We start from the raw sequence: 14,603 nt of genomic DNA on the forward strand, positions 1-14,603 counted from the left end.
CGAACTACTGCAACAAAAAACCCCATTACAGGGGTCATGTCTAACTGAAACTAGCTGAAGAAAGTTTAGTGTTTGATCCTAATGAGGCAATAGTTCGCTGATATCTGAGCACATTCCAGCAAGAACCTTACAGTTTATGATTCAGTCACCCAGGGGATTGCAAAATACCTATTTTCCAGTCACATCCCTGCAAGTATCATCAACTGTAGAGGAGAACACTCCTCATGAGACTGCTATTAGTCTGATCTGTGGCAGAGAGCTAAGGCCCACCTCTGCACCTCATTTATGAGCCATCCTCTGCTCTCCTCTTCCTCCTTGCTGCACATTCCCACTCTTGTAGCTCTTCCAGAATAATTTCACTTGTCATTACTTAACCTGGTTCTGTCAGAATGATCGGAAGTATTATTTATCTGTTTCTACACTAATACAAGTCATTTTAGCAGAACCAGAGTAGAAAGCAACTACACACAAAATCATGCCTGCATACCTTGGGGAGGAGGAAGAAACCCAGAAACCAAGGGAGGAGCAGGATAGGACAACTATTCCTTAATCTGGCTCAGCTGCATTTCATCTGATTACAGTCTCAGTAGCTCTGATAGAGAAGGGTGGAGCTTCTGTGAAGACTTCCAAGCATGGTTCTTTCTATCTATCTGACTAGAATAACAAACCTGAGCCTGGGCTGAATAAATCATGGAGGAAAAAAAGGGAACCCAAAATACCACTGCAGTTGTGAAAAGAATGCATATTATAAATATGGCTCCCAAAAGGGAAAAGAAAACAAACCAAAACCAAAGATAAGCATATAACTCAAGTTCAGCAGAAAACTGTCTATTTGGCAGCTGTGACAAGTTTAGAAGAAATAATGCATGATTTCAAAATACTACTTTCAGTGTAATTCCTTACACAAAAATTCCTCAAGTGCTTTCAGTGCATGCAAAAGAGAAAAATGCTGTCAACATAAATAGTGCCAAAGAGCTGAAATTTTGAAGATGATGATCATCACGTCAATGTACTTTTCCAAGCCATTAGGAGAATGATACGGATCAATTTTGGAGCTTGCAGTCTGTCTAATCCACTTACATCCTCTAACATGGACTTAAAATTCACACAGACTCCAAACACCCGATTCTGACAGTGAACCACATCCAAGATTACAACTGGCCTTTTTGATTTGTTGCCAGCAGCACAGGTTCCTACTCTGCATTTTTTGTTTACTAATACTTGTCAAACAGATTGCAGCCAGACCAAGAAAGATGTGCTTTCTGTGGCCACAATCCTGCTTCCTAAAAAAGTACCCATGACATGGAACACCTTCAAAAACAAGTCAGATGCAGTCTAGGTAAATTAATAAAGACATGCCATAAAGGATCCTCGATGGGACTGCAGTAACATGTATGCTTCACAGTCCTCAGTCCCCTCTAGAGGGAGTCCACTAGCTGCTCTAAGAAATGGAGAACACTGTCCAGGACACTACACAATCCTTTGACCTCATTCTGCCTTTGTTTCTTTGACTTTTCTTCTGAAGGAGCTCCGTGATTTGTGGGAAAGGGTATCATTATCTGGTTTGGTTTTCTTCAGAAGTTACTTACCACTAAGCCTTTTTGCATTATCTTAACTTGGCCTCAAATAGGCAGCTTTACTATCATTAAAACAAGTAGATCTAACAGTATATGTGAATTGAAACCATAACCTATTCAATAAGAACCACACTCAGCCACCAAGAGAAAATTTTAAGGCTCAACTTCTGAAGGTTTAATTTCAGATCTGCATATGTCTCAACAGAGAAGTCCATCCTTTGAAAGCTGAGCTGAACATAAGTACACTCCATCATGGCAAGACAAAGTGATCTTCCCTGTACTGAAAAAAATTGTTAGCTTCACCATTTAAAAACTGAAAAATCAGACCTCAATCTAGTCTTACAAACTTCATGTGGTTAGACTCTGCTGCTTTCTCCGGTCACAGTAGAAGAAAATATGTGAGGGAGTTAGTCTAGGATTCCAAAAACAAGCTGATTTTTTTCCAAGCAGGGATATATTTGTTTCCCTGATGTAGCACAAAAAGAAATTAATGACCATGCCTGACTGCTCAATGTAATACTTGGTTTATGTATCTGATATCTCAGTAAAAGTAGTTGTGTATGTCTTTTCTATTAAGATACACAGAGACCTAGTACTGAAAGAAAATTACTTGCAATAGAAAGAAAATGTTAGAAGATTCTTCAAAAATTAGACTCCTTTTCTTTTCAGCAGGTAAGAACACTTTACAGGCCAGAGAAAAAACAACTCAAAAACAGAGCAAGGAATGCAATAGCAGTTTGAGAATCGCTACTTAAATCAACAATTCCTATCCTTACCCTAAGTACAAAGTAATCCCTTACTTCTCTATAGCAGTACCAGACTACTTAACTTCCTAGGCGGGCCAGTAAAAACTATAATCAAGCTTCCTCCTCATTTTCCCTCATTCATCTTTTATTTAGGGAACAGTGGCCTTCAAGTGTCTGTTGTTCCCCTTATACCATTTGCTATGGAGGATATAACTCGTGGAAGGAAATAAAAAAGGTGCTTTACTTTCCCCTATAGGTGCATAAGGCAAGCAATGACCTGGCCCTACATATGCTATATATTACAAAACCGTTATGCTTGCCCTAAGTGTCCTTTTTTTTTTTTTTTAACACCATATGGTACTATTTATCTTTGTGAGTACAAATAAAAATAAAGACTTCTTGAAACCACATTTGATTTATTCCTGACCACTGTAAAATCAGTAATAGAATACACTGTCAAACCACTGGCATGGAATGTGAATAATGTCTATCCTGCATTCTGCTTTCCCTCTCACACAAACACACACGCAACTACATTAAAGAATGTGAGGCAAGAAGAAAGTCATGGTGAAGTTAGGATTCACTGTATGCAGTGGTTGCGAACACCAACTACCCAAGCAAGTTTCACAGATTCAATTGTTCTAATAGAAGGTCTCAAGGCAATAACAATGATGGGACAGAGCACAACAAAAGCTAGAAATATCCTAGAGGAAAAAAGCACACAGTTCCAAAAAGCCAAAGAAGTGAATTAGTATTTTGACAGAAGCTACTGCAACGGCTGGCCAATTAAAGTACTACCTAGGTTACTAGCAGCTACTACCCAAAAGAATGAGTTGGGGAACAAAAGCACCAAAAAACCATACTTAAGCAAGGTGCTGACTCTTCCAGCATTTACCAGGCAGAAAGTATTTTCAGAATTAGACCCTAAACTATTAAGCTTCTTCATCAAGGCAGCAAATTACTCATGAATCCACAATATTTTAAAGCACTGTAGCTGAATATTCATATTATCCCAAAGTGCTTAGATCACTTCAAATGGGCACATGGGAAATTTGCGATGCTCAATTTGTGGTTAGTTACTAATGCAGCAACATTTTGCATTAATGAAACTCCTGATGTGCATTAATTACTGTACTGGCTTGTAACACATTTTTGTGCCTGTTAGATTGCTAATATGTAGAATAAAAATAATCACGTATGACTTGTGTGAGTAGAGAAATTTAAGTCACAGCTCATTTGAATTTAGAAAAAACAGACTATATCAAGAAACCATGCAGTTTCTCACCAGTCTCTCTCATGCATGAGAAGATGCCACTAACAAAATGCATCAGCACATCTGAGTTCCTAGAAATGAACTCACCTTGGAGTCCCTAGAAATCTCTGTGATCTCAGTTGTTCAGCCACATACAAAGACGCTGCTGTTGCCAGTAGTTCTCTTCTTTCAAGATCTGTCAACTTGTGTCCTAGTTTTCAGAAAGAAGTTTAACAAAAAAGAGTTAGATACCACAGACCAACATAGACACAAAAAGTAACAACTACTAGTGAAGACACTGCTTAGTCCTTACACATTAAACTTATGGTTTTTTCCCCTCTAAATTAAGATGAGGATTAGCATAGCAGACGCTCCAAGTTTCAGAGTTTAAATTGCATGTTTTCATACAGATCAGCCCTACTGCTAACACTGGTATCCCTGTTAAAAACAATTTGACAACTGAAAGAAAAAAAAACTGAACGATGCTGCAGCATCTTGTTTTCGTTACTGAAATGTCACTGGTTGACATATTGTGCCTCATGCTGGTAAGAAATCCATCTGTACATTAGAACTTATTCAAAATATACAGCATTCCTTCTCAGTACTTCACCTTGCAAAGGATATAGATCTTCCAAGCAAGAGTGATAATGCAACAGTATAAACCCCAGAAATAAACGGGGATAGAACTGTCAGTCCTGGGTCACTTAGTGTCATTTTGTGTAATTATTAGTTTGTGACTAATGAAGTCGAAGTCATGTTTGACACTCCATAAGCAGTAAACGGCTCAAAGCAGCCTACAGTCTGAAGGCAGGCAAGCTAATAGAGGTTTGGACAAAAAAGTGCAAACCAGGGTGATTGGAAAGGGGTTTTCTCCCAACCCGATCTTGTTCCAGAAAGCAAAGGTTAACTAGAAATTCAATCGTCCATTCAGCAGACTAAAAGACAGAGCACAGTGACAGAACTTTGACCTCCCCATCTTCAGTTAGAAAGCGCACAACACAGATTTGGTATGAAAAGTTGGCAATTAGGTGGCCAAGACTGGTATCAGAAAAGCAGAACAGTCAAAACCAATATGAAATGGAGCAAAATGACAAGTAAAGCACTCAGTCCATAAGACAGTGGCAGGAAGTTAAAGTTGACATAGAACAGGACAAGAAGAGCAAAGCTGAATTGTCATGGAGAAAGAGGCAAATTTTATCCTCAAGAGAGAAATTTCACACAGATGAAAGCAAGAATGTTTCAAAAGTCAGAGGAGAGGATAACACAATAAATAAAGTTTAAAAAAATAAAGGTTAAGACTGAAAGACTTGGCTGAACTCAGTTACAACACAGCTCTCAAAAGTGCTTTATACGTACGTATCACAGCAAATGCCATCGTCCATGGCAAGTATAGTTTTCATCTGAAGGGATGGGGGAAGAGGAGGGGGAAGGGGTTCAGAAGGCTGCATCTCCCTGAGCAACTCTGCCCAGGGGGGCATGTTTACTTCCAGTCTTGCAGCAGAAAACAGTTACACAGCTCCCTTATACATCTCCATTCTCCCATCACCTCAGTACTACTGCATGTAACATTAGTTCACATTCCCCAGTAGTGGTCACTAGCAAATGATCCTCAAGAAAACCCAGAATGGAGGCCTCTGAAAAGGACTGGAGCAGACTTTACAGTAGCAAGTGCACAATTTCAAAGCAGGACATCTTCTGCACAGGACCCATCATTCCACTGGGCACATTAAATACAGATAGGTAAAAAGACTGCATAGAGTCCACCTCAGCAATGCAATCATGTCATAGTGATGGAAACACACTCATTACAGTTCCAGCTAACAGCACAAAGGAGCTGTCACAGGCAAAAAAAAAAAAAAAAAAAGTAAATTTAAAAATAACAAAAGCCAACAGATCTGCATCAATCTATTTTTAATTTAGTCCAAATTAACATATTCTGGCTAAAGATTACTGCAACTTCATTGCTCAGTGTTTATTATTTTTTAACTGCCTTGAAATGGAAACTGTCCTCACTTTAACAAATGCATGCAGAAATACAAATGCTGAAAGGTTGAAGAACTGACTTGAAAAACAAACTTGGATCTTTCCTTTGCCAGTTACTAGAAAAACTGTTTGCAAAGTGAAATGTCAAAAAACACTGAAATTTTGTACTATTTATGTATATATATACGCACATATACATGTATATATAAGCCTTATATAATTATACAATGCAGAAACATCAACTATTTGGCTCTGAAATGTTCCAGTTTTCCAACTGTTTACACACACAGTAAAGAAGCTCTGAGGTAATTTTTCCAAAACACTGTATTTAAAATTGATGATCTGTTTACATGTCTCAACTAAAGATACATCAGGAATCCATTCTAAAACCTTTGCTTTTCAGTCACCTTAACACCCATGACAAGTCCATGTGATCAAAACTGCATGTTCCCACCTGCTCCAACACTCACTGGTAGTATCAACTCATATAAAGGAACAAGGTAAAACTAGAAAGATCCCAATTTGAAGGTTTTATTGCATGACCTTCATCTTGGATTAAATCAATAATTGCTTTTGCGCTTGCTGTGCTGCAAAAACTATTTTCTCCCTGTATCTTCAATAGAAATCAAACTCCAAACAGTGAACAAAGGTCAATAATTTGAAACAGGTTAACAACTGATCAAGAGTCACATTCACCGCTTCATTATCACAAACATGAAAAAAATATTTATCCACTTTCTCTATTTGTTGCTATTTGCATTAGTTGTGGCACAGATGTGGCAAGCAGAAACTGGTCATGACTGTAGTATCCAATGTGGGATTTCTGGGAGATAATATAAACTGTTAATAACGACATATCAAAATTATGTTTTGGTCTTTGGCAATAAAGATACAGTCCTACCACAGAATGTCCTTAGCATAACTTTGGAGGCATACCTCGGAAGCTTGATTAAAAGCTGCTTCCTAAGGATGGCAATCTACCTTTATTAGACAAGACAAACTGCTGTCAGTACTGCTTTAGTTCTCTGAACTCCAGTCCCATTTCCCCTGCCTTCTGCTCTTACTCTGCTGCTATGCTCAACAGAATTTTAAACCATTTTGAAGTTAAAATTTCAATTACATTACTATATTTAGAAATACACTAAATGTTCCAGATAGTGATACCTTTGTTTCACTTTCAAGTATTATTTTACTTTAGAAGTCACCCCTCAGGATTCCAATTGGATGTCTTGAGGTATAAGTTAATATTCACCATCAATAAAGTTATAACAATGCAGTCTTTCACATTCATCATACAGAAGATCAATCTGAAAAATTGGGGCATTTGTCCACGTGCTGCCTTGACAGGGAGTGAAATAAGTAGCAAAGGTTCCCCAGCTTCCAACATGGGAAGTACTGCCACTGCTCTTTTCTACTCTAATTACTGCAGACTCCTGGGCTACAGGGAGATTTCACCTCCACCATAAAATGTAAACCAGCTCCCAAATCTCTCTGCTCAACCTGGGATATACATCTACATTATCACTATCGTCACTGAGATGAATTATATAAGATGAACATAAAACAGGATTAATGACTATAAAATTCGGTCACAACTAAAGGAGTGGAAGCACTGTTGTTCTTATTTAAAACTAGACCACACGCATCTATTACCACTAAATGACAGAACCCTCATCGGAAGGAGAACAAGGAGAAAGTATTTTTCTCTCTCATTTCCCTGATGTTATGATTGCTTAAATCAATATTATCCCACTATCCCCCAAGCTGAGTCAAAAAGGTTCATGCAATTACTTTACATAACCAACTTCAAATTAAATTACATAAAAGGTCATTTTTCCCATAACAGTCTCATTTGCATTTTGTCCTAGAAATGTGTTTCCTACTATCAATTACAGGAGGGAAAAAAAAAAAAAAAAAGAAAACAAACAAGCCCTGGTTATGTCCCCCAGTCTGTTACTTAATATTTGAAAAGTGACTGGGTTTTGATTGGGAAGAATAAAAATTAAAAGCAAAATCAGTAAGATGGAAAGTGCAATGCATAATTCAGATCCATACCCAGGCAGGTAATGTTTATATCACTCCTAGGGTCTGTCTTGGTTCAGGTTTTCCCCCAATGGATTTTGAAGTTGACCATTACAGATAATATGTATACCAAGTAGGCTGAAGCAGAAAACAAAGTTGGATGTTATTAAAGAGCTTAATTTCTTCTGGAGTCCACCAGAGCTTTACTCCACCCAAATGGTCAAAGACAGACAATATTGTCTGCGTATGAAATCTCAAACCATTCAGAACAGTGAAGAAGTATGTCTCTCAGAGAGCTCGTGATCATTTGTAAGATGGATGCCGTAGCATACAGAAAGGAAACCTCTTACTATTCTGAATTATAAAGGGATTAGTGACAAACCAAGAAATGTCTCTTGGCTTCACCTGCCAGAAAGAAGAAAGTCAAGTAAACTGTTAAGCCAGTTTTTATAATCCAGTAGTTTCATAAAATTAAGACAAATATTAGATTCCAGCGTGGAGAAGATGAATGGATATAACAGCAAGTGTCCTCTCCCTTCTAACAGTAACAGCCAGGGGAAGCTGCATTACCCTTTTCAACTAATAATAAAAGTCTCCAGACTTAAATTTAGAACTAGATATTAGGAAGTATTTCTTTACAGAACAGGTTGTAAGGCGTTGGAATGGGCTGCCCAGGGAGGTGGTGGAGTCCCCATCCCTGGAGGTGTTGAAGAGTCAGGTTGACACAGCGCTGAGGGATCTGGTGTAGTTGGGAACTGTCAGTGTTAGGTTAATGGTTGGACTGGATGACCTTCAAGGTCTTTTCCAACCTAGATGATTCTGAGAGAGAGGTGCTTCCTCTTTCTTGCTTTGTGTATTAGAAACCAGTTAATATAAAGAATCATCCATCAGAACTTCTGCTCTTCCTCTCCACCCAAATGAGGTGGAGAATATGCTAGGAGAAGGGAAGTAAAGTATTCCTTTTCCCTTCTCCATCCTCCCCACCACGACCCCCATCCCGAGTTTTGATATGACTTTCATGATGAACTCCTGGAAAATGCCTCATTTTTCATTTCCACAGGATGTCTCTCCCAAAGAGACTGACCAAACATTAAGACACCATTTAATAACGAGGAAGAGTGGACTATTAAAAAAACCCCCACCTCAGTATTAAAACAGATATCCAGGAAAAGATTAAGTGTGAAACAAAATGAACCACAAAGAATGATCCTTGAGTTTAACTTGTTCTTTGTCAAAGACTCCTCTTGGATCTTTGTGAAAACAGAGATACTTTCTGTGCCTATAAAATAGGGATAATGGTATATTTCTCACCAGACAGTTTAGGAAGCAGAGGCATCCCAGGCTGCTTGGAAGCTGCAGAAGCTCATTTGACAATACTCTATCTAGTAGTATAGGCTACTCCTGCACATCTGGCAAACATTTTTGCTTTGTGCAGAGTGCTTGGAAGCCACTGTAAGACAGATATATTTGTGTCACCTGACCTAATCAGTGTTGCTGCACCCACCCTCAGATCTTCACTGCCCCCAAAACATGCATGTGTGCTTAGAGCAATAACCCACTCCAGCTGACCCACTGCCAGCCGGCATTCTAGCCATCCATCCCTCACAGACAATAAAAGGGTATGACAGCAGCTGTTTTCCCACACTAACCATATCCTAAGCAAGGTTAGTTTCAGCACAACAATATTTTAAAATAACTTGCAATAAACAAACTGATTTTGTTAATGAATGCTTATTTAAAGAAAGGAAGAAAAAGAGTTAAACTGTAATAACGAAAATTACGAAGCATTCCGTTCTAGATGTAATTTGAAGTGGGCATCACAGGTTAATGGAAAAGCTGCCAAGATATTTCTAATAATTAATTTTTTTCTTAACTTATAGTAAAAGCTTTCTAATAAAGGATTTATAATGAAACACTTGAAAATGAGACTGGGAAACAAAGCATCTCTTATTTTACTCTTAAGACTAAAGTTAATATTTATATTTGAAGAAAAATGCACATAAGAAATGGGCCAGTACTTCCTGCAGTCACCAGAAAGAACACAGCTGACATTCATTACTTACCATCAATGCAGACCAACAGTGGTAATTGCGTAGTTTGCAAAAGAAACACATAGGATGTGCTCGAGCATTAATATAGCACACATCATTGAAATTTTTTTCATTTAAATTTTCAAAATTTACAAATTTCTTCTGGTATAGATTCCTACTGCTAACAACAGTACGTATTTCTAGGTATTTCCGAATCCACTTTGGCTACTCGTTGCTCTAATTTTTCAGATTATCCCAGATCTTTCTTACAGCCATGTCTTTTATAAACAATATTAAGATAAATGAAGCTACTTCATTTTCAAACCATCCTAGAAAAGTATACCTTCAATATTTACATTAAAATGTTAGTTGAAGTAAGTAGAGGACTTATACTGCGTAAGTTAATTTGCCTTTGTTTCTTTTGCTGAGCTTCTGCCACCTGCCCACCACCCTTGCTTGCCTTCAACAGTTCCCATTAAAGTCTTTGCATTTGCAGAAATATTTCTCAATATGTACTTTAAAAAAATCCTCTAATTCAGCTCACTTATTTTTTTTAAGACAGAAGGGTCCAATCCAGAACAAACTACATCATTAAAAGGGCTATCAATTACTTCAATGAGCTTTGAATCAGTACTCTTAAAATACAAATATTTTGTAATAATGATATCTGCATTTTTTTATCATTAAGGCAGCTAATGTATGCTTGTATTTGATACATGGAAGAAGAGCGAGACTTTTCATACAGCAGGAACAAAATCTAGTTATTTCAGGCGTGCCATTCATTAGTTTCTATTATGAACTGTTACAATCTCTCTTCTTGTGTCTTCTGGTGTCCAGAGCAAAAGCTTACCTTTAAGGCTCTGTTAATATAATATTACTGTTTACCTCAGACTGCGACACTATCAGCCATTTGCATCAGTGTGTATTGTGTAAATACATGCATATACAGTTCAAGTCAGATGACCCCAAAATAAATTTCTTGTCATCCTGCAATTTGTGGACCAACAAGTAATTAACTGATTATATACCAGTTAACATTGCTATATAAAATATTAAAACAAGAATAGAACAACAAAAGACAAGAGTGCCTTTCTGTAGTCAAAAATACAGAGCAAGGAGCCTCCTCCTGGGTCAGCAAAACCTGTCCCAGATTCTTACAAGTGACTAAGGGCTCCAACAGACACATTATCCCAAAGAAGGGTGGAATGGTTTAGGTTTTTATTGTTCCCAGTTTTGTGAGGTAAGGCTGCCTTTTCACAAAATGTTATAAACCTATTTAACATCTTACATCCTTATCCTTCTTCTCTATTCCCTTCTCCCCATTCCTAGCTTGCCACTCCCTTTGCACATCTGCTCAAGTTCACCAGATTTAACCCAAGAACTCTCAAAAACTACCCCAACAAAAGCAGCAACAATAAAAAAAAAAAAAAAGGAGTTTTATGCTGGTTTACGGGAACGGAATCCACTGAGGAAAAGGACTGAAAAGTCCCAGAATCATCAAAGACACAGGACATGGGATTCTGTATTAAAGTGTCAGAGAAGGGACACAGACCCTCAGCAGCACTGAGCCTTTAGAGCATATCAGAGTAACCTCAGGTCTGTACTGGATGAAAGACAGCTGAGTTGCCTGAAGATTAGCTAAGTACACCTTAGCAAAGATGACAAAAGTCCATTTGAGCTTCAACCATCACAAGCTTACTGCCACCTAAGGTGACTAACTCCTATTGCTTTGGTCACAGTCAGGAGCCAATAACAAGCTGGATGCATTAATCCCACACGTACGATTGTATCACACAGAGTTGCCAATTACATCATGATATACAGTAGTTCTGTGGATGAATATTCTTTGCACCAAACTTACACACTGAGTCCTGAGGTAAGAAAAATCTGTTCTGCTCCTTAACAAGACCAGAATTTGGCAAGGTGCCAGTCATGTCCAAGGACTGCCAATCTGGCAGTGTTGTCTCCAAACTGGGATGAGGATTCTGCCACATTGGATTAATGATGAATGGGAGAGAAAAGAATCTCCATGGGATTCATAAAGGACCCATGAATGATGAGCTATAAACACTGCCTTTTTTTTTTTTTTTTAAATAAGAGATTCAGCCTGATGAGTATCAGCTGAGGTGTAAGGCCTGTATAGCAAGACTGAGTCTCTGACTACACAGGTTAAGAAAGCACCTACAGCAGATTAGTTGAGAGAGACAACCTTTTAAAATTTGATCCCTGTGAAAAGGAAACCAATCTATTTGTTTACTTACGTTTCTCTACCAACTGTTGTTACACATGACTGCAGCTGAGCTGTTTGGGATGTTGTAAAGAAACATTTACATTTGTGTTTAAGTTAACCTAGTGTATGGGTTAATAATTTCCAGGTGATACCCATTGCTGAGTGTAATGAGCAGTAAGACCACGTTACTTAACTACTCTGACAAAACGCCAGATCCTTCAAGCCAGTGCTACAGTGAATACGAAGGGTGCCAAAAGGCAATTCTAAAGATGCTGCAAAAACTCACTGGAGAAGCAATAATCTTGAGTAAAAAACAATCTTATCTTCAGTTAACAGTAGGAGCACTGTCTGTAATGAAGCACAATACCATGGTAGAGTCGAACTGATCTTTATTTTACATATTTCGTATCACCTACAAATAGTTTTTCTTGACTTGGGATATACTTCATTTACTATTTTGTCACTAAAAATATGTATTTTGCCTTTGTGAAAGTAAAGGGAAATAACTGTTTCAATTATATTATGCATTATTTAAAAACTCTTAATTGCATGGATGCACAGATACATTTAAGGGAAAAAAAAAAAAAAAAGACTAATTGGGGGACATGTTAGTCTATAAAGGAATAACAATCAGAAACAACACCTCTCAAAGGAAAAAAAAAAGAAACAATCCCAAATGGAACAAACCTTTAAAACCATCAGGATAGACTTCAGGAAGGAATTTAGTGCTGATGTCTCCTTGAACAAAACGTGGATGAACAATCACTTCTCGCAGTAAAGAAATATTGTGAGCCACACCTGAAAACAAAAAATCAATACAGAATCAAGTAAACATATTCATCACAAATTACAGCAGGAAACAACTTGTGAAAGTATGAGCTCTTACCTTGGTAGAATAAATACTTGTTCACAACTCAGAGACCACAGGACTGATGTAATCAAAGCAGATATACCAATTTTGTTCCACTCCTGCCTCAAGATAGCCTCCTTAAACACTCGGTCTAATTAAGAAGTAAACTTTACAATTTTTCACCTCATCGAGTCTAATTCAAACATCTAATTTCGAACACCAGCATGCACAAGCAAGAAACTTTTGGTTCAGTCCTAGCAGATACGTAGGTAAGACCAGAGCCAGGTCCTTGAAATGACACATTAGTCATGACTATAAGCATCAATCCCATTTCAGTGAACTCTGGTCCACCTTGCCACCCTGCCACCTTATATACTCACACTCCTGTGGAAGATATTGGCCATGTTACACTCCAATCACAGAAATGAAAGACAGTAAAAAGTTTTATCAGCTGTATGTAATTTTAAAACATTTTTTCCCATCTGTAAGAGACTCCCGTGGAACTTACAAAACAAAGAAATCTACTGCTCACTCCATATATACCTTTATCCAACCTTGTCTGGCCAATTCTTTTATCGAATGCCCCATATTCCCCCTAGCATGACCCTGCTAGGCATGTAGCCTCACCCCCACAGAAAAAAAAATAATCTTTAATTATAAAATTACTTATCATAGAGTTCTTACAGCCACCTTTGTCCTTTAATTTGTCTGAATATTATACCTCTTTTTTCTTTTTCTCTAATTTACTTTATCTCCTTTCATTCCACTTCTCAGCCTGTCTCCTCTCTCTTTTTTTCATATTTTTCTCTTCCTTCTTTTCCCCTGCTTTTTGTGCCAACAAAGAAAGACAACTTCTGACAAATGAAATCCAAAGCCACACAGCTCAAAGGATGCTGCCTGTATCAGTCTGGTACCCACAAAGAAAACCGTAAGTCCTCTGCCCCTTCCTTTAACGAATAAACCATATCCCATTTCTAACGTAGGCTGGAAAAAACCTAATCAGGAGTAAATGTCAGTACAAGATATGTACTTAGGATAGTTAATACTGGAAAAAGATTGCCTAGGGAAAAATTCTGGAGTCAGTGAAAACCTTTAAAAACACATTAAAGAAACACCTGTCAGGATGAAGATACAGTTGGCGTACCTTAGTTCAGGCAGTGGAACTAGACGATTTTCTTAAATCCTTCAAGCTTTATTTTCCTTTGAATTTAACATGGTTGTGTAACTTACTTAGTAACTTAATGCTAAACTGCACTTTGCCAGAAGTATTTGCACTTTAACACTGAATATGACAGTCATTAAATCTCATTCCACTGAATAGAAATACTTGTAGGAGGTGGGAGAGGAAAGGAAGCGCAAAAAAACCCTAAGAAAAAAATACCCAGATAATTTAAATTATCTTCTGCCTACTGCATTCTAAAAAATTTTCAGAGTAGATACTTTTGAGAGTAGCACAGGTCACCTGTGGAAAAGAAAGTTTAAAATTACGCAGGTAAAAGAAAAATACCGTCTTTATCTCAACTCTCTTCTCAATTTTGGTAAGAGATTGTACATAAAATTTGAAGAGCCACAACAGTTCAGTCTCAGCATGACTAGAGAATAACACTGCCTCAAAAACATTAATACTTCATAAGAGAAGCTGAAATAGACACGCAATACAGGAGCATAAACTGTAAGTTTATGCAGCTGCCTCATCCATTCCAGGTATGGATAAATGAGGAAGCTGCTATAGGAAAGAGGTTATCCAACCTCAGCTGTCAGTGTGCACATTCTTGCCCTTCAGGAAATAGAAAGTGATTCACATTCTTTCCTCTCAGTGTCACAGGGGCAGGCAACTCCAAGTCACATTGCATTTGCCAGGTCATATGAACTTTGGTGTTAGGTGCACACCATGAAGTCTAAAACACAGAGCA

General features: G+C 37.9%; 1 protein-coding gene across 6 annotated transcripts in view; it reads right to left on the reverse strand.

Moving 5' to 3' along the window:
* Positions 1-14,603, reverse strand: part of PCCA (propionyl-CoA carboxylase subunit alpha) — a 284,928-nt gene that overhangs the window by 131,784 nt on the left and 138,541 nt on the right. For all 6 annotated transcript variants that reach the window (XR_012633969.1, XM_074910938.1, XM_074910964.1 and 3 more), the window contains 2 exons: positions 12,528-12,638; positions 3,684-3,786 (listed from right to left, as the gene is read on the reverse strand). Coding sequence is in view for 5 of the 6 variants with exons in the window: in XM_074910938.1 (XP_074767039.1) it covers positions 3,684-3,786; positions 12,528-12,638 (214 nt within the window). In the remaining variant the exon portion in view is untranslated. The remainder of the gene's footprint in view (positions 1-3,683; positions 3,787-12,527; positions 12,639-14,603) is intronic.

Source organism: Athene noctua, chromosome 1 (assembly GCF_965140245.1).
Source record: "Athene noctua chromosome 1, bAthNoc1.hap1.1, whole genome shotgun sequence".
NCBI lineage: Eukaryota > Metazoa > Chordata > Aves > Strigiformes > Strigidae > Athene > Athene noctua.